The sequence below is a fragment of the Typopeltis vanoorti genome, chromosome 14 (genome assembly GCF_054136105.1).
Source record: "Typopeltis vanoorti isolate ZY-2024b chromosome 14, IOZ_Tvanoo_1.0, whole genome shotgun sequence".
NCBI classification, from domain to species: Eukaryota; Metazoa; Arthropoda; class Arachnida; order Uropygi; family Thelyphonidae; genus Typopeltis; species Typopeltis vanoorti.
This window is the reverse complement of record NC_143562.1, coordinates 48,763,186-48,784,131: the sequence shown is the minus strand read 5'-3', so window position 1 is coordinate 48,784,131 and position 20,946 is coordinate 48,763,186. Positions and strand designations below refer to the sequence as shown.

Genomic DNA, 20,946 nt, shown 5'->3' with positions numbered 1-20,946 from the left:
CAGAGTAGGATTTAACATTTAAATAACGTTTTTATTCATGAACCAATTTCAGTGATATTAAATAGAGTGTATGTCTAACATATGGAGATTTGATTAGGTTAGGTATGTAAGATGACCTCTTTCAAATGAGCTCCTTTTGCCGTCTCGCAAAGTCGGTCTCTTTCGATTGCATTGTTCATAACAGTAGTTAATGTTTGAGGATCTAATACTCGAATTTCTGCACGGATATTCTCCTTGAGTTGTTCACGTGTACGCGGTTTGTTCACGTACACACACTCCTTCAGATATCCCCACAGGAAGTAATCGGGGGCTGTAAGGTGGGACGAACGTGGCGGCCAATGAATCTCGAAATTTCTTGAAATTATCCGCTCGCCGAAGAGTTGCCTCAGGAGGTTCATTGTGGTCCTGGCTGTATGAGGAGTTGTCCCATCCTGTTGAAACCACATTTCAGGACGATTTTCCACTGCAGGACGTAAACGTTTGTCAATCATATCCCGAAATCTCTCACCAGTAATTGTCAAAGTGCTACCGTCTTCAGTTTCGAAGAAGTATGGCTCGATAACTTCCTGGTCTGGCAGTAGGTCGAAGGTTCATTAGTTTCCCAATCATTGTCGCTGAGGATCCATTTCTGACTTGGAAATGGTGGCGGTAAGCTATTTGCATCAAAATGTCAAAATAATGGACCTGTTATTTTGAAAATAAAATTCCATTACTTTTAAGTCGTTGTTCCTTCGAGAAATTCCTCACGATCAATCTTACAAGACTCAGTTGAAATATGTACCTGCAATAAAAGAAATTTAATTATTAACAAAAAAAAATTATTTACATGTCAAATCATACTCAGTCTTTTGGCCCACCCTGTACATAAAGTCATATACAAGACACACGAATAGACACGAAACAAATGAAGTGTCAATCCTAGTTCTAGTTTATGTATATCTTTATTTCCACTGCAAAATAAGATAAGAAGGTGGTTAATGACCTCATGTTTTTAAAATTACTTTCTTTTTCATTTGCAGAACTCCTATTTCGTTAGTAAGATTATAATTACTCTTCTAATTCTTCTGTAATGTCAGTATACATTATTCTGTTAACATCTACAATGCTAATAAAATAATATATTATTAGTGTACATGCATTTAAAAGCATAGGAAAAATTACATTTTTATTTGTATATGAAAAAAATGCTCATGACAACAGCCAAATGTGAACAAAAACTAACTGCCAGCATACTAATACATTACATAACACGTGAATGTGTTCTTAGTTTATTAAAAATTAAATTACAATACGTTTTTAGCAAAGGTAGACATTTCCTAAGGAATGAATTAATTATTAGTTAATGAATTAATATACAGTGCTTACAGATATTTATGCGGAGAGACATTTCAGTATAGAATATATCCAAACCGAACTGCAATGCAGCTCTCAAAACGTACGTTGTACTATGCTTAGTAAAATGTGATTCAGGAGTTCTTGAGGCAAACTGACCACAACTCCTTCAGAGAAAAGGCAGCATAAGTGCTTATTTAAACCAGGTTATATCGGACATCATAGTAAAGAGATAGAGAAATTTATATACAATAGGTATCTAATTTAGCATCCTTCAATATGCTGGTGTTATTTATATTGCAGATATTATTTGAAAAATGCATTAAAATAATGCATTTTTGACACTTTCAAAATTTGGTGATTAGTTAGTAGAGGTTTCGCCTGTCTTCTTGTTTTTCTTCTCCCAGCACTGAGTCAATAGATGGGATTGTGAGATGGGCGTAATCTGAGATTGTGTGATGTTGGCTTTCCTCCTTTGTGCTTTGTTATTTCAGCTCACAGACATAAAAATGGACACATATTGATAGTGATGATATATTATCCATCGTGCGTACGTGTGTGTGTGTGTGTGTGTGTGTGTGTGTGTGTGTGTGTGTGTGTGTGTGTGTGTGTGTGTGTGTGTGTGTGTGTGTGTGTGTGTGTGTGTGTGTGTGTGTGTGTGTGTGTGTGTGTGTGTGTGTGTGTGTGTGTGTGTGTGTGTGTGTGTGTGTGTGTGTGTGTGTGTGTGTGTGTGTGAATTCCTCAGCATACAATCATCATTTGTCGAAGTTTAATAATTCTTCAAAAACTTTCGTTTGCAGATTATAAAGTGTCAACTCCAAACTACATATCCTTTGATATCGGACGTTACATCCGTCGAATACACAAGTTCTACTCTTCTGATACAAGGAGAAATGTAAAGTGTCGTTCGGAGCAGGTTGAAGTAATGTTTGAATTAACAGCTCGGTGTTATGATGCACATCACTTACGTCCTTTTTGAGACAGAGGTTTTTGTAAATTAGACGTGGAAACCATTTTATTTTTATTTTATTTTATTTTATTTTTGATTTTTGTTGAATTTTTGTTGTCGCTTAACACTCCGTTGTTATTATTTTTGTGGGAAATCTCATTTTCTGACTAACGATATTACTGTCATTATTTTTAGATTATTTCGTATTGTTAGTGACAAAATGAAAATTATGCGTGAAAAAGACTCTTTAACATGGTACATGGAGAGAAAAAGTTACCGAGACGTAGGTCTCCTCTTCGTGCGTTATCCTCGAAAGAACACCATTGTAGAATCTCTCTCTTGCTCTCTCTCTCTCTCTCTCTCTCTCTCTCTCTCTCTCTCTCTAGGCGAGTATAAATTGTAGTCATTCATTCGTGCTACTAAGGAATCCTCTTAATTCCTTATAATCAGATTCGACGTACTTTCTTGAGAAATGCAATTTTCTGATTTATTAAGCTTGAAATGGTAATTTTTAGTTTCCAGAAACTTTCTCACAAGTTTTCGTTAATTATGTACAGGTATCAATATTTCTATTGTTCTCTAAACTGAGTTGACATTTCTTTCTTTCATTTTGATTAACAAAATGTCTGTCATTTTAATATAACTCTTCTAAGAATATTTCTTTGTTTCTTTGTTAATATTACGACTGTTTGATAAGTCGTGCAAAATTACTATAATATTAAAAGACATCAATACATTTTGGATGACAGGTGACTGTTTCCACACGCAACTATTTTATCTTTCTTTTTCCTGTTGAAGTAAATTCGTCTGGCGTTTAGCATTCGTCACATGATACTACAATGACTTATTTCTAGAAAACGCTTAAGGATATAAAGACAGAGAGAGAGAAAAAATTACTATAACCTTTTCTCAAGGAAATATGTAGCAACATGAACCTATATAGTAATAAACGCGTACTGCAAAAAAGGAAAGAGTCGCATAAAATATGCACAATAAGTAATTAAACTCAAGGCAATCTGATAATGTATAAGTTTTTTGTAAAGGACAGAATGGTTAAGTAAGTCCATCATCATGTATTTTTTCCTAATTATGCTAAACTCATGTTCTTCATCACTGGATGCATCCAGTGATGAAGAACATGTTTCATCTTATAAAGCAAAGTATGCTTCCTGAAAAACTTTTCATTCTTGAATAATTCTCAGTATTTTCGGAACGCCTTGGACCTTTTCGTAGCCACCTCTGTCTCTCTTAATACACTGCAAATCTATTGTGTCTTATTCGTTACTCCGACTATAATCGTGTCCACGCTTCCTTTACTACAAGCCAATGCTCACTCAGTCCGTCTGGATTCAGTACGTTGAAACTTCGGAAGTACATACCGCAACGGATGAACTCAATGAGTTTTTATGCCCCTTTCTGATGTCCTATTTAAGTTTAAACTTCCCGAATTCAACGTCTTCTCCTACGGAATAATTTAGATTATCCTTGATGAAACGAGCATTTCTGTTCCTTCCATTCCACTCCTCTAGACGCAAAAAGTCCTACCACTAAGTCTTATTTGTCTAACAATTTGCTAAAGAAAGGTAGGTATTCACGATATCTCAAAATGCTCAGGTTAAAAATCGCAGATCCAAACCTAGTGTATACAGCAATCGTCAATAGCTTAACAACCATCAATACATTTCTATCAAACTCATAAAAGGAGGTCTAAATAAAAAAAAAAAAAAAAGATGTTGTGCCTCCTGTTCAAATGGTAATTGAATTGTCTGATGTTTTAATGCTGTTGGTAGCAAATCCTATCTTTATTTACATCTAATCCTCTCTCTCCCTCTCTCTCTCTCTCTCTCTCTCTCTCTCTCTCTCTCTCTCTCTCTCTCTCTGTCACATTTTACTTGAGAAATAATGGAAATAATATTTTAAAATAACACACACAATCTCCTCTATGTGTCTATGTGTTTTCTAATGTTGTGGTGAGTTTCCAGAGGAAGATTAATAAATTCTCATTCGTCTCGATACTTAATTTCCCCTAATCGAAACTGTATGCGCTGTTGGAATCTTACAATTTTCTCTCTAGAATTGACAACTAACCTAGTTCTTAAGAAAAAGCTGTTGAACTCATTTGGCTTCTACTCGTTCATTGCATGTTGGAATGGAATTCGGAGAGGACCTAAATTACTTTGAAAGGGGTGTGATTGTTGGAGCAGGCTGGTAGGTGCATCTGTGAGCAGAACCACTGACGTTGCAGATGTTAGTCGAGGAACAGTCAGTACGGTTATGTCAGCATGGCAGTCGACAGGACACACATCACCAGCGAAATGCAACAGTGGACGAAAGCACTTACTGCAAGAGAGGAATGTTCGAGCATTCGTGTGCTGTACCACGAAAAAAAAAATGCCAGCTACTTCTGAGCAACTCTGTGAACAATTCAACGCCGGTCGTGAGAAACCGATTTAAACAAAAACTCAGCGCAGGAAACTACACAGATTTGGATATCAAAGTCGAGTTGCCTTACACAACCTTTTATTTATTTGATTAGATTTTATGGTTTTATTACGTTTCCTTGTACACCTCTTGAGAGTATACCAATTAAAGCAATGTCTTACAATAATAAAGTATGCTCTATATGCTCCCTGATGGTGAGATGCGTTTCTAGAGGAAGACCAAAAAATTGTCACTCGTCTGAATAGTTAACCCTTAATTCGGATTCTATACGCCATGGACTCTGCTAAAATATTTTACTCTGAAATCTGTAATGAGCTGATTTCTAATTCCAGCATTCAAAACCCAATATCTCTCAGTATTAGAGATAAAAATCAGCCATCAAATTACAATTTCATTTTCATCACCTCAATCTATTCGAAAATTATCGAGACAGCCAAATTCGGAGGACCGACAATTAATTAGTAATCACCAATATGGATTTTACCAGTCTCGCACCACAACTCTACACACAATAGAATGAAATTTAGCTTCTATTCTAATTTAATTAACCTTCGAATAAATGCTGCTCATGAACATTTTCGAAGAAACTCATGTTGTTGCAACTGACATCATACTTCAGACCTAATCTCCAATAACCGATGGCTTTACAACGGGCAATGAAATTCTTTTCCCAATACAGTCTTCTTCTTGTAAACAATAGAACCTACGTGGACAATTACTGTAATCGTGGATATCAATAATTCTGTTAAGACACGGTGAGTTTTTAGGCCAGCGTTTTTTTTTTTAATTCACAATTTTTTGTATACTATAAACTCAATTTTTTTGAAGTTCTGCATTCCCGATTATTGAACTATAAAATATCTAAAATTCATCATTCATTATAAAAGCAACAAGTATAATATACCTCTAGTAAATTAAATATACCATAATTAATTGTAAAATCGATAATGTACTAAACTTATACCCACACGTTTGTAATGAATCTGAATTTCCGAATGGAAATAGAAAACGTCATATACATGACAGTCGACTAGACAAGAAGCAAATGAACTGCAAGGACTTAATATGTATCTTTATTTCCACCACAAAGTAGGTAGGTAGGTAATTAATGACGACGTTTTTAAATTTTTTTTTTTTCATTTGTGCAGAACTCATATTTCATTAGTAAAATTATAATTACTTGCTTAATTAATTAATTACGCTACTCAAAAATGCGTTATAAATTTTGTTCAGATTAATTTGCAATACGTTTCGGAAAAAGGTGCAAATTTTCTAAGGACGTAGTTAAGCAATTAATGTACGAGAGCTTAGAGAAGATTATGTGGAGAGACATTTCAGTATGGAAATTGTCCACTCCGCACTGCGATGCAGCTATCACAATGTCGTACCATGCATAGCACCAAGTCATTAAGGAGTTTTTGAGGCGAACTGATCTACTCCTCCTTCTTCAGAGAAAGGAAAAGATCCTGTTCGTTTTCATGGAGCAGTGCGTCTCCCTATTGCGTCCCAATGTGTTCCATGGACGTGAGACCTGTGTAGCGTGCTGGCTACGATTTGTTTAATATCCTCGTTCTAACTATCTCCACTGCTCCTGTACGATATGGTGTGACATTGTCATCCATAAAATGAATTCTTCGCCTACAGCACCACGCAACAACTAAACATGACATTGAAGAACTTCGTTGCAGTATCATTCACTATTCATAGCTCAATTTAACAGCACTTATAGTTGGTTGGGTCAATTAAGCATAATGCCTCCCCATACCATGACAACGCCAAAACTATCTTGCAATAACATTCTCGTGATGGTAAGCAGTGCCACTTTCATGCCAGATCAAGACCAGATCTTAAAATATGCACTATGATGAGCTGTGGATAAAGGGACGCAGAATGTACGCCTTCCGGTGTATAAGCCTACTTATCGCAGGCGTCTTGCCACAGTTTGTAGGGGTATCCATGTACCTGTGCTTGAATGAAGCCGACTTGCAAGCTGACCAACCATGGTATGTTAATTACGTTTTGCTGTTATAAACAAACGTCTATCTTCATGCTCCTTGGTAGAGCAAGGGCGGCCTCTTATCAGATGTCTGGAGCACTTCCATTAGGTGGATAATGTAATGCACTATACACGTAATGGAAGAAGAAGAACGATGTATCTTGTAAAGGATTAAATGTAAATTTTTTCTTCATTGATTTAAACGAAGTATGTTCGACTGCTCAATGCATGTCTCATATTACATACGTTAACCTTCATAACCAGTTGGTTTTCTGTTGCACAAGACTTTGGCTCCTCTCCAGATGAAGTAAGTTTACCTTTTTCGTAAGAAACTGTTATCACTCCAATCTCTGTCCAATAGAAAATAGACAAATCCATTTTCACGTTTGGCAAATGCATTTATGATTTGATGAGGTAAACGATGAAGTGAATAATATCTCGAAATGCTGGCTCATATCCAGTTCGCAGTTTTCTCCCTGACTAGTAATTTTTTTTTTCAGTAAATCAATAAAATCATTTCCTTCTTTAACAAACTTCCTTACACGAGTATATACGTATAATATTTTGAAATATACTTATTGGGATTTGCAAATAATCATAACTCCTAAGAAGCAAAGAAAGGCAATAATTCATAGCTGACGCATGTGTTTCACAAACTATTGCTAATACTGTACATTATATTATCCTACTATATAAATATTTTATTCCATGCTACATATAAAATATCACATTTGACCAAAGATGCAAAGTTGCCATGTGATTCACTTCGTACTTGCTTTTATAAATCTGTAGGAAAATGGAGTACCAAAAATATGCTATTGTGTCATTCGACATCAACGGTTTGGAGGTTTACAAAGATTTTTCAAGCACTTTTAGATTCTATTTGATTATTTAAAATTTGTTACTCAAAAACAATACACTAACATTGTTTAATTAATCAACAAACTATGGTTATATTTTAGTTTTATTGGCTAGTACACTTACTGAAAATTCCAGTGTATGTCAGAAACTGTTTTACCAGATAAAGCCGAAGACATACAATATCTTATGCAGTAGAATTTAAAATTCATTTATATATTTTAATTATATAAGATCAGTTCGCTACACTGTGATTTAAAGAATAGTCTGACAACATCGAACAAATATCTCATTCTCATCTACGGGTTTTTCTTTTTTATTTCAATGTTTTACATATGTTACAAATCAATAAGAGCACTGCGAATTGAAATAAATTATTGTTTCAATTCAGAAAGAGTCTTATGAATCATGTGTAAGATTTCCAAAATATGCATCTCAGAATTTCAAGAATAAGAGTGTTTAGATTCATAAGGATTGAGAACCGTTATACAAACGAAAAGTTTCTCAGTGCATCAAAAGTTGATAGTATTTTTTCATGACAATTGATATTCTAGTAGAACTTTTAAAAGAAAGGAAAACTATGGTTCTACAACAGGTTTACATAAAGTAATACTTGTATAACAGCTTCCCATCAAAAGAAAGAGGTATGCCGATGAAATATCTAAAACAAAAGAGAGTGTGACATCTCCAACTTATTTTTATACGCTGTATTTCGACATAATCTCCATCCCTTTGATCTAATGAATCATGTGAAATTTTTTGAAAATCTTAGAATTGAAACTCTTTAGTTTTTGTTTGTTTTTCTAAATAATTTTTCTCAACTCTGCTTTGATCTGCATGTCAAGCTGACCGCTTATCAAATAATGAATTTTATATAACCTCAACCCTTCTCAATGGAGGAGCTGAGAAGGAAGTGGGATACAGGATGCAAGCGGGTTGGAGGAACTGGAGGGAGATGGCTGGAGTGTTATGCGATAAGAGGGTGCTGATCAATCTGAAAGGCAAAATCTATAGGACAGTAGTGAGGCCAGCTATGACATATGCTATAGAAACTGTGGCCCTGAGGAAAAATAACATCAGCAGGATGGAAGTAGCAGAGATGAGAATGCTTAGGTGGATGTGTGGTGTGACAGATCGTCTGAGAAATGACTATGTGAGGGGAACAGTGAAAGTTACGAACTTGGGAGCGGAAAGACAGGAAGCAAGGTTGAGATGGTTTGGTCATATGATGAGGAGGGAGGACGAATATGTGGGAAGAAGGGTCATGCAGATGGATGTGCAAGGAAGGCGGAAGCTTGGGCGGCCAAAGAAGAGATGGAGGGAGCTGGTAGAAGAGGACTTGAGGATGAAGAACTTGGATGTGGTGACACCCCAAGACAGGAAGGTGTGGAGGAGACTCATTATCAACAGCGACTCATTATCAACATAGTCTTCTTCTTCAGCTTCAACTGCAGAAGAAGACTATGTTGAGGAAGACACCTTCCTGTCTTCTTCTTCAACTGAAGAAGAAGATAGGAAGGTGTGGAGGAGACTCATTATCAACAGTGACTCATTATCAACATAGTATTCTTCTGCAGCTTCTCCCACTTAAGTGGGAGAAGCTGCAGAAGATGAAGAAGACGAGGAGTATGAAACTAATACTGATAAATGAATTTAAAAAAATCTCAATCGTTCCTTTAATTAGTTTGGCTTATAATGTTTTTTTTTAACAATTGAAATTCAGTTAAAGAAAATATGCTACTATATTTGATGTGGAGGGAAAAGTGGAAGTAAGAAAATCGAAGTAATGTTTCCGAAGTCTTGAAACGCATATTCCAGATCAATTTCCTACATACTGTTTTATTCATCTGATAAACTTCGGATGAGAATACCTCCTCATAGACTTCCAAACATTGTGCTAAATTGAAGAACAGAAAAAGAGACTCCTCCCAGAAGACCGAGGGAAAGTTGATTCAGATCCTCAAAAGAAAGAGGCGAATTCCCCAACTTCATTACTATGTTTGAGAAGACTAGAAATGGAACCATTTGGAGACAGATTATACAAAAGGCACTCAATCCGTCACCAGATGGATACGATGAAGAAGAAGAAACTTCTGATTCTCCCTCACACCAATAAGGACGTCTTAATAGCCTTCAAGAATAACTATGAACATATATTCGTATTCGTAATACTAAGCATAATTTGATTTGAAACCCATTTAATCAAATAAAATAAGTCAAACAGATTTTGCAAGGAAAGAGAAAGGTGGTCTAACAGAGCTGTCGTGATATGTATCAGAATAAATTATTTGGGAATAACATTACTTCTAATTGCAGGCACTGAATATCCCAACATTGTTTTCTCACATATATTTAGAAGTGTTTAATATATATTTCGTAAATCTTAAAATTCCATGTTACACTCAAAACATGGGTATTCATATTTAACACGGTGTATTTGTAAATCCTTTTATTTTCAAGAATTAGAATAAATTACATAGTCCAATCTTGCGTTTTACTTGTGTTTTGTAGTATGTTGCAGTTTGTTGTAAGTGAGTTGATCAGTATTCTAAGTCTTGGAACCAATACTGAAGTGCCCACAGAGCATAATTTTCTATTTCTTCTAATTTTCTCTGGTGTTCTGTATTGCATTTTTGTGGGTAAAAAAAAATTCCTACTTTTCGATGATAATATGCATTAATCTCCCTTTTCCCACAAACTTTGTGCTGTATATTGATTTATGATATTTATAAATAGTTATGTCATAATCATATTATAATTATGTTTTATTATTATAAATATCGTACTTATGTTCATGTAATATAGACGGCAGCATGATTGTTAACAACATTATGCAAGTAGGTTTAAGCAGAAAGCACAAAAACATCCACTTCTATGATAATAATCAAGAGACGGTTGCTAGTTTCGCAATTGGGAAAATTGTTATTCTTCATTTACGTTCACTATTGGAATAATAGCTGTTTATAAAAAGCATTCAACACATGAGTGTATCATTAGTTAGCATGTACTTTGTCCTCTGAAGGACGAAGTCATTCGCATTCAGTCTACAGTGCTTTTACGAGCAGGATGTTTAAATGCAGCAACTTGAATCTAACATTGTTGCAGCAAGAGAATGATAAGTTTATCTGGAAGAACACCAAACAGATTTACTTTTCTAACTACGTATATTCCGCATTTCAAGACTGGTATATCTTATTTGCTATCAACGTAATCGCGAACTTTCTGCCTTACCTGGACCTACACCGTATTTTTTATTGGAAACATGGATATTACAAGTGTTACAAGAAAAAGCGGAAATCTCAATTTTCATATGTGTAAGTATCTTTACTATTTCTAATTAATAGGTATATTCCTTTCTTTTATTGCGCTTAATAAAAGTACAATGCATAACGTGATTCCATACAATTTTATTGTATTTGAATTATGCTTTGCCACTCCTCAACACTGCTGATTGAAAAATGATTTTTCGCACATATGGCATCCCATCTATCGGATTGAAAATACTTAAAAAAAAGTCAAAATTGGGCTTTAGAGTACATGTTTTCTTCTTAAATGAAATCATAGTCATTTCTTCATACGAAATTAAATATACTGCTAAAGATTAAGAAAGTTAAGAAAAAAAAGAAATGAGGTAGCGATGGTCATCTTTCTATCGTTGTATATTAGACAAGATGTGCATTGCCTCATTCTCCAGGTATAATCAATGGTTATCGTTTGAAAAAAAAATGATAGTGTTGTAATATATTATTTCAAAAATTTCCGCAAAACTTTATATTTATTTATATGCTTATATGCTAATATTCAATTTAAAGTTTATATTACCTGTTAAAATAGTCATTATTCAATATCTTCAGAAGCAAATCAGGAACTAATAGCCAAATCATTCGCGACACAAAAGTTGATATTTGGATGGTTTTTCTTGCATTTCTTGGTACTCGTCGCTAAGTGGAAACTCGCAGAAATAAGTAATATAATAATGAACTCTAACAATAAAATTTCTTAATGTGATTACATTTCGAAATAAAAAAAAAGCAATGAGACATCATTAAGATGTCTTTCCTTATCAATATGGTGATGTTTATTGAAGGGGTTGGCTAAATAAAGAACTGGAAAAAAATATGTACCTGATTGTGGTGTGTGTGTGTGTGTGTGTGTGTGTGTGTGTGTGTGTGTGTGTGTGTGTGTGTGTGTGTGTGTGTGTGTGTGTGTGTGTGTGTGTGTGTGTGTGTGTGTGTGTGAGGGGTGCATTCGTGGTTCCATGAAAATTCATCGAAAAGGCAATTCATCGAATGAACAACACATCGAACGACAACTCGTCGAAAATACAATTCATCGAAAAAACAATTCACCAAAAATATTAAATTTTCGATAATGTTATGATAAAATTAATCTATTTAGAACAAAAACTTAACCATGCAGACTGCTTCTTGTAATGGCAATTTCTACTAATTCCGATAAGTCAGAGAGTTTTTTGTAATACAGTACATAATTTGGACACGTTATTTCTTTGTCGCCCTGAATGTAGCTGAACTGAAAACTGGAACGGTTCGACATTTTCTTGTAAAAGTTTCAAATAGCGAATCTGAGTAAAATGCATCCCATAATAATTGCTGTATTGAAGTCGCATATTACTAGCAACAACAATAATAATGGAGTCTGCGTAGTTCAGTCGGTATAAATGAAGCCGTTTAGTTAGAAAGATCTGGGTAGTTGGAATCCCATTTACGACGCACATAATTTTTATCAGTCCTGTTCAGCTAAAGATAAGTTAGCAGACATAATATAGATACGGCTGGGATTTGCTCCCGGAAACAGGAAATCAGTCCCATGAACAGACATGAAACAGTTATCGGACAAGAAAGACTATAAAAAGAAACATATTGTTCTATAATTTTTTCCTATTAAAGTAGCATTGCTATCTCCCTATGCATGGTTCGGTTTTTGGTCTAAACAAATTAATTTTTTTCATAACATTTTCGAAAATTTAAAATTTTCGGTGAATTGTTTTTTCGATGAATTGTTCACTTGATGATGAATTGCCTTTTCGATGAATTGTATTGTCTTTCGATGAATTGCCTTTTCGATGAACTCTCCGGACACCGCATTTTTTTTTAAATACAACACGCAGACTTCCCTCACTTTAGAAATGTGCAAAAGTTTAGAAATGTAAATCTCCTCATGCACATACATCTCGATGGTATTTAACACTGATGTTCTTCACCCTTTGGAGTATAATGTATAATAAGTCTAGTGATCGTGATGGCCACGGTAGTCATTGGATATCTTCACTTTCAAGATACTCCTTCACTGCTTGAACTAACTCTATAAGCAGTTGTATTATCATGCAAGACAAAGGGAATGTGAGCAAACTTCACCCAACAAATTTGCACAGTTACGATATTCCTATCAAGAACATCAATTTAAGTGCAGTCATTGATGTTTCCTCCCAAAATGAGAACGTGGCCTCAACCATAAGTGTCCATTTCTCGAGAGATAATAATGCTTTCCTAGTTATCTCCAAATCAAACATCCGAAATCAATCTGTAGACAAAAACGGAACTCATCAAAGAACAGACTGTATTCATTTGTCAGGACTTCAAGTCACATGTTCATGACGACACGACACGACGAGCTCTACAGTAGTTTATGGATAATGGCATACAATTCATTTGTGTACTTCCACTTGAAATAAGCCTTCTTGTCACATTGCAGTTAGAATATTTCATATTCTTCCAGCGATAAAGTCATACTACAACGAATCAGCAAAAACATGAATACGTTGGATACTTTGATGACATTTTCCAATTACTACGCGTCAGCTGTGTTATCATAAACAGATACGCTCTTATATAATTGTAAAACATTTGTTTTACAAATGTTAAACTTTTATAAATGCTAACATTTGTAAACTTCTACCTCACATAAATCGTGCGTGCAATATCAACAGCTGATGCTAATGTCATTTGACCTATGAAAGGTTGCAGAAGACCGGAGCGTTTCCTAGTCTGCCGCTCAGTTCACAATTCACTAATCAATTTACAGTTCACCGAGTACATAGTGATTTACATTAGTAGTAGGACATTGTCCAAATAGTCGTACTGTCTTTATGTTTACGTACAAACAGCTACAAATAAGCTACGGTTACATGAACCTACGAGAAGAACCCTGTGCTACATGGGATGCGCATTGGAAAACTTACATAGGATGAGTATTGGATGAGTATAGGGAACGGAAAAAACTTGCACGTTCCTTTGAGATGATGGAGCATATCATCACATGGATGATATACTTTGTGATCTCATTGTTAGTTCCTCTTTCCTTTGAGTAATTTATTGGCCTAGGTGTAAAAGATCTGTTGCCTTTTTCCTGCTATGGACTTTTGTAATGCCTGGGGGGATGCAAACAAATGTGCAATGCAATTCTCCCATTCAGCAAAATAAGATATCATTACAAGTTTTGATTAAACTAATACGGAAATATACGTGCATACACATTTAGAATTCGATCCCGATGACACACCTCCTGAACGAACAAGGAGGGGTGTTCCATCGAGGAGATGCAAACCTCCTCGTTGCAAACAAATAAGCAGGTCTTCCACAGCGAGTGTAGGCAGACAAGACGTTGGATAAATTTGCATGTTTTGAATGAATATCTGATATAATAGGTAGAATAAATATAACTATTATGAATACGAATAACAAAACCACAGACGTCATAACACGTCAACTAGCAGATCATATCGATTCGGCTTAATACTAACCTAGAATCCTTAAAATGCAAGTCTACAAGACGTCACGGAAACATCAATCATCTTAAAAACTACATTAACTACTCCCATACATAAACCCGAAAAAAGAAACATTAGAAGTAATTACAGACACACATTGTGCTTTCGACCAAATTAAACCGCATTGTATATTATAGACTCTCCTCATCTATAAAATCATCCAGATCATTTCAAAAACACAGTATGGTTATCAAACGAATAAAGGTACAGCAACGCGTAGAGTATGATTTGTTTATTTCGTTCATGAGAAGCGTTGTGTATGCACAAAATCTTATTATACAAGCTAAATTATATTGGAATTAGAGTCCACTGTAAGACAAATAAATTAATGTACGTGTAAGTTTCAGTGGTTGTGTTCAGCATAGTTTTACTGAAAACACAGTCATGCATACGGGCCTACACGTCTACTGAATAAATGGTTTAATACACATGGAAATACTGTCTACTCCTTTGGCTGAGACATTGTTGCAGAATGTATAAATCATTTTGACATATCAAAAATCAAGCCTTGAAGCTAATTCTCCTCTTTCTGCTAAGGGTAACTTCTTGCGACATATCGTAGGGAATAGTCTTTACATGTCTCATTTGTATCTCTTACATCGCGTTTCTACTGTGCATATATTTTCTCAGATATATAATTTTCTACTTGGAAAACCTGAAATGACTGTACTTTCCTTTCATTAGTCTGTTCCTTTCTGTGTGAAGTTACATTCCCGTATTAACCTATTCGAAGGTTAGGAAATTACCGTATTTGAAAATTACGGTAATTTCAGAAATCGTTACTTATCGTCAAGTACATAAAAATTATTTAAAACAAGTTTTGTGTAATGAACGCTAACTACAAAATATCTAGAGACGTTATTATTCCTTTTTTTTTTTCAGATAGCAGATGAAAACCAATCTGCTGAAGATAAAACCCAGTCATGTCCGTATGAAATAGTCTGACTCACCTTTTGTTTCTTCGCGTTCAACAAGAGATTCTTACCCAGATCCATCGAAACCAAAAGTCACGTTTATTAATACACAAGCTGTATTAATAAACTTTTTTGTGTGAAATACGGCTTTTTTTTTTTGCTCGACGATGCGAGCCTTTTGTTAAAAGTTTCGTAACTCATCACTGTTTACAGGTGAATATCATCATTTATTTATAAACGTAATCTATCGTGTTTTGGGGGGGAAGGGTTCTCCTAACATACGGGGATGAAGTTGTCAACGTTTACTTCAACACATTTAGTGCTGAGCTAAGCGCTTATTATGAAGTACTCTCTCTCCCTCTGTGTGTGTGTGTGTGTGTGTGTGTGTGTGTGTGTGTGTGTGTGTGTCTCGATTCACAAGAGATTACGTATAAGTATAGAATAAATAAATAATGTGTTCATTTTCCAAATTCTTTAAGTGAAACGCTTTTATTTTCCATGCTTTTGAAAATCGATAAGCAGCCTCATCATTGTCTTCAGCATCGTAGAAGTTGTGTGCATTTCCTGCGTTGTAGCAGTTGAAATTTCGCGAGCAATGCTAGACATCTGTCACCGATCTCGTTTAGTTATTTAAGAACGAGATGTTATGGTATAGTTATAGTGGTGTATATGTTAAACATAATTAATATGACGTTTGTGTATTTAATCGTCTGTGTTGTGCTTTCGATTTTCCTGAAAGAATTTGTAAATCAAATATCGTACCAATCTTAAGAAAATTATAGACTGTTTTAGTAATTCGGACAGGAGGAAGGATAAGTCGGAAAGTGTCCTTTTAGTCATCGATAGACTCCAACGTATGACTCTTTTTCCCCTAATGATATAGATTCATTATTTTAGCATTAAGTTACGCAGGTGTATATTATTATATTATTATTTTAACATAATAATATATATTTTACTGAAGCGAAAACTTGTAGTTACCGTCCTTGATATTTCTGCTGAATTATTTTGAATTCTGAATATAATCAGCTCTGCAGTCTAAGAAGTTGTATGAATTTTTCATAATCTTCCAATGCAAGCTAATGTTCGCTAATGATGAAAAAAATGAAATTAAAAAAATCCAATAGTGGGTTACGTATTTCATTAAAAGTGGCTAATATACCTTGGAATGAAGATTACATATAACAACATTTATGATTGTTAAAATATATCAAATGGAATAACCTACGATGAAGAACCCAAAAGGGTAAATAAGTTTTGGATATTATTTGCATATCCCTTATCCAAATAATATGTTGTTAAGGGATATGCAAAATATCACTAGTCGATTAATATCGATTATTGAAAACAAAATGTAATAAAATAAGGATTATTTTATTACATTTTATTACCGCCAATATTCTTTAAGATATGTAAAAATAAGATTACTCTCACCTGAAGTTTCCATGTTCATGAAATTCATGAACATGGAAACCACAGTGTGATTAATGTTCCATTCACGTGATTAAATTTCCATTTAAGTTAAGTTTAAAGTGATTAGGAGAACCAGTTAGGCTACGATTAAATGCCCCAAGATAAATAAAACGTAATTTCATTATAAAACTAATCACAAATCATCGAAAAATAAATAAAATAAATAAAAATCACCTCATTCTTTAAATTTCGTTATCACTGTAATGTTCAACTTTTCGATACTGCTTCATTTTAGGCTGCATATCAAATGCATATGTCAGAAATCACAATACATTAAAAACATTCTGTGTAAAATTGGACTCAATCAACTAAATATGATCGAGAACTAGTAAAAGACTCTTAAGGCAATAAAATGGGTGGAAGATCCAAAGCCTATTTTCCCCCCTCCACACACACACACGCAACATTTCCTATCATGGGTTTGCCAATATTTTCTTCTTATTTTTCATTAATATAATCCCCATGAACGGTAGAGTTACATATTTATTTTTTTTCTTCTTTCTAGGTCCATTTGTGTGATCTTTTTATGTGAGAAAAGCGTGCTCTTTATGGTAAGCTCATTCTGCAAAGCAAATTTTATCGGTTTCATACACTTGGCATTTGTTTATCCTAATCTAGCCTAAAAAGGCGAGGATATTCTTTCCTATATATCTATTCCCATCCTCTTTGTACTATTAATCCCTTTGTATCATCATCTGAGGTTACTGGTGCATATACTGGTATACTAGTTATATTTAGTGGGTGGTTTATACTTTCAACTTACTAGTGCAAGTCTACTAATTTTAGCCAAAATATATTTACTTGAAATGATATAATCTTATTTTATTCGTAATTATTATTAATTGTTTTATAACACTATTGCACACTGAATAAAAGTCATGTTTTATTTAGGAGACGTTGGATCAGAGATATGTTGTGCAAAGGAAGATCAAGAAAAGCCAACCACTTTATGAAATATCCATATTAGTTAGAAAAAAAGTTGAAAATAAATGCTGTCAAGAAAAAGGTGAGAGATATATCGTTCTTTCATGCAGTGGTTCCTGACTGGAATGGATTGCCGCTGGATATTGTGTGTGTAAGCAGTGTCAATGAATTCAAGAAGTATGATAGCTGGTGAGTGTAGCTTGTGCCTCCTTCAATCTGTACCTGAATCCCTGGAGGTCTCTCTTAATAATAATAATAATAATAATAATAATAATAATAATAATAATAATAATAATAATAATAATAATAATAAATGTAATATTGGCCATAAGGCGTTTATCTGCAGCATAATGAGTAACACATTCTGTGAATTAAAATCATCATTTAAACTAAATTTATTGTTTTTTAGGCCTGACCTACGCTGCTTTAGAAGTGCAAGTTGTTCTAAGCATCATTTAACGTTCCACGTAGATTCACAGTTCATTCTTTGAACCCTCTGATAAGGTCAGTTTTGTTGCAGAAATTGTTTCAAGACCAGCTAATAAGCTTCAGATACAGTTCAGACTCAGGAAGAATTAAAGGTAATATGGTTTTCGTCCAAATACAGCAATAATTAAATACGTCTGGTTTTGCACGCATAACAAATTGTATTAAAAGGAGTTAGAATATGCTCTACATAATGTGAATTCAATTTTTGTTTCAATAAAAATCTATTGGCTTTTTACTGAAATAAAAAAAGTATGCAATTCTCTTAGATTGAGTAGCTTGTGCAAACGACATATACACCGCCAAAGATAAAAACATCCCAATATTGTATATTATTATTATTATTTTATTCACATAATTGATACAGAGTCAAAACAAGATATCATATAAGCAAATATTTGACTGGTGATTCAGAACAATTCAGATTCTACCTAAGAATCTAAGAATAGTCTGTCAGGTAGCGTCGTAAAATATGGACTGTTCCAAGTAATGCTGTTTTTTGTACGTCATATGGGGTCACTTCATTGATTTTTAATTGCTGTAAATAGTTAGAGAGCTTCCTTGAAGTTGCATCAAGTGCACCGATAACGGCCAACTTCGATTGCCAGATCTCGATATTTAGTAATTTTTTCCGGTTCTTTGTTGTTAATGTTACTATCACTGGGTATTGCGATATCATTAATCCAAACCTGCTCATGTTCGATAAATGCGATATAAGGTGTATTGTGTTCCAAATGCCGATCAGTTTGTATTCTAAACTTCCAGAGAGTTGTTGCTGTTTCGTTTTCCAATACAGTCTCTATTTTATGCTGCCACCAGTTATCAGAAGTAGGAAAGCAACCTTTTTTTGCATACATGCCAATGAACTATTTTGGCCACTTGATCATGGTAGTATTTATAGTTAGTTTGAGCTATTTTGCTGCAGGCACTGATTAGATGTTCTACAGTCTCATCTTTCTGATCGCATAATCTGCATTTGCTGTTATTGTGTTTAATCCATTTAGTTTTGTTTTCAGAATATTTGTAACTCTTTTGATGTATTCTGATGCTTCCTGTTGTTTAACGTTCGAGTGGAGAATATCATTGGCTTCTAATATTCCCTGGTATTTATAGTGTTCGTCAGCTGAAATTGCTTTTATATATTTCTCTCGATCAAAATTAAAACTGGTAGTGTCATATAAGATAATTTTTCCTCGTTTAATAGATATAGATAAAATTGCGCAATTATCTAAACCAAATTCCATTTTGATGTCCTGACTGAAAATAAGAACTGTGTTCAATAAAGAATCTATTTGCTGGGCCGATTTTCCATATAACTTCAACTCATCCATATACAAAAGATGGGACATTTTAATATTACATTTAGGAATTTCATAACCAAGTTTTGTTTTGTTCAGAATCATGAATAAAGGTATCAAAGAAATGTTGAAAAGCAATGGTGACAAGGAATCACCTTGGAAAATTCCAGGTTTATTGCTGATATCTTCAAATCGTTCATTATTCACTATTAATGTTGTTTTCTGTGAGTTCATAGCAGCAGCCAGAAAGAACATGTGTTTTTTCTAATTCCAAATATTTGTAGTGATTTTAGGATCCAAAAGTGTGGGAGGAATCGGATGCTTTCTTGTAGTCTATCCATGCCATGTTAAAGTTAGTTGTTCGTCTTTTTGAGTTTCTGAGAATCATTTTATTAATAAGGAATCTGGTCTGTTGTTCCTCTAGATTTTTGAAAATTGCCTTTTATGTTCAATCGGATAAATCTGATATATGGAATCTTCTATGACTGCAGTGAACAGCTTAAACATAGTTGGTAGGAATGCACTGGAAGATAGTTACTTGGGTCTGCACCCTTATCCTTATTTTCCATGAAGAGAAAAGTGCGCCCAGATATCATCCACTCTTCCACTGAGCCTGACTACAACAAATAATTAAATTGTTCTGCCATTCGATCATGTAGATTGGTTAGATGCTTTAACCAAAATCCATTTAGTTCGTTTTTGCCAGGTTCATTCCGGTTTTTTTAATTTTCTAGCTTGAGCACTGATCATTTCTTTAGTGATAATGACATTTTGCATTTGTTTTTGTTTCATTTCTGACTCTATTTCCTTAATCCATGAGACATTTTTTTTGTGTTCAACAGAATTATCCCAGATTGACTTCCAAAGTTTGAGTGTTTCTTCTTTTCCTGGTGAATGATGGTTTGCATTGTATTTCTCTGGAGAGACTGACAGAAATGACGTTGGTTCTGTCGAAATTGAATATTTTGTACATATTGGTTTCTTCTTGCTTCATATCTTTTACCTTTCTGCGCAGTCGCTAATTCTTAGATTTAGCTCTTCGATAACTTCAGCAATTGTTTTGTTGGCCAAATTATATGTTTAATCAGTTTGTTTTTGATGTTATTATTTTTCAACCGTCCTTCTTTAAAACTCTTTAAGTTGCTTAGATCATCTCGAAGCCTGTTGTCCTTTCGTCCTAACCGGATTTTCCATGGTGCAGATTGTTTCATCCTCGGCTTTTGCTCTTTCGGTTTGCAACCAGGCTTCACTGAAATGATATAGGATGTGCTTTATAGGAGCTGATTTGTTTCCTTTATACTGTTGGTTGTGATGGTTTCAATTACAGCATTTGCGTCTAAGAGGAACTGTTTTAGCTTAGATTGCTGTAAAGCTTGTACGGTCATTTATGGAGTTCTTATGTTCCAATATCCCTGACTTCATTTTACACTGAACTTCTGTCAAAACATTCTGAGGTATGTCGTCAGCTTGATGTTTACTGAGTTGAA

The 20,946-nt window shown here is 34.4% G+C and overlaps 1 protein-coding gene across 1 annotated transcript in view; it reads left to right on the top strand.

Annotated features, from left to right (window-relative positions):
* Nucleotides 1–18,325, top strand: part of LOC150099442 (cytochrome P450 4g1-like) — a 135,208-nt gene extending 116,883 nt beyond the window's left edge. Inside the window, exons 7-10 of the mRNA XM_090404355.1 lie at nt 10,600–10,891; nt 17,257–17,302; nt 17,643–17,864; nt 18,085–18,325. Coding sequence (XP_090260481.1) covers nt 10,600–10,891; nt 17,257–17,302; nt 17,643–17,795 — 491 coding nt within the window. The 3' untranslated portion in view covers nt 17,796–17,864; nt 18,085–18,325. The remainder of the gene's footprint in view (nt 1–10,599; nt 10,892–17,256; nt 17,303–17,642; nt 17,865–18,084) is intronic.
* The last annotated feature ends 2,621 nt before the right edge of the window (nt 18,326–20,946 follow it).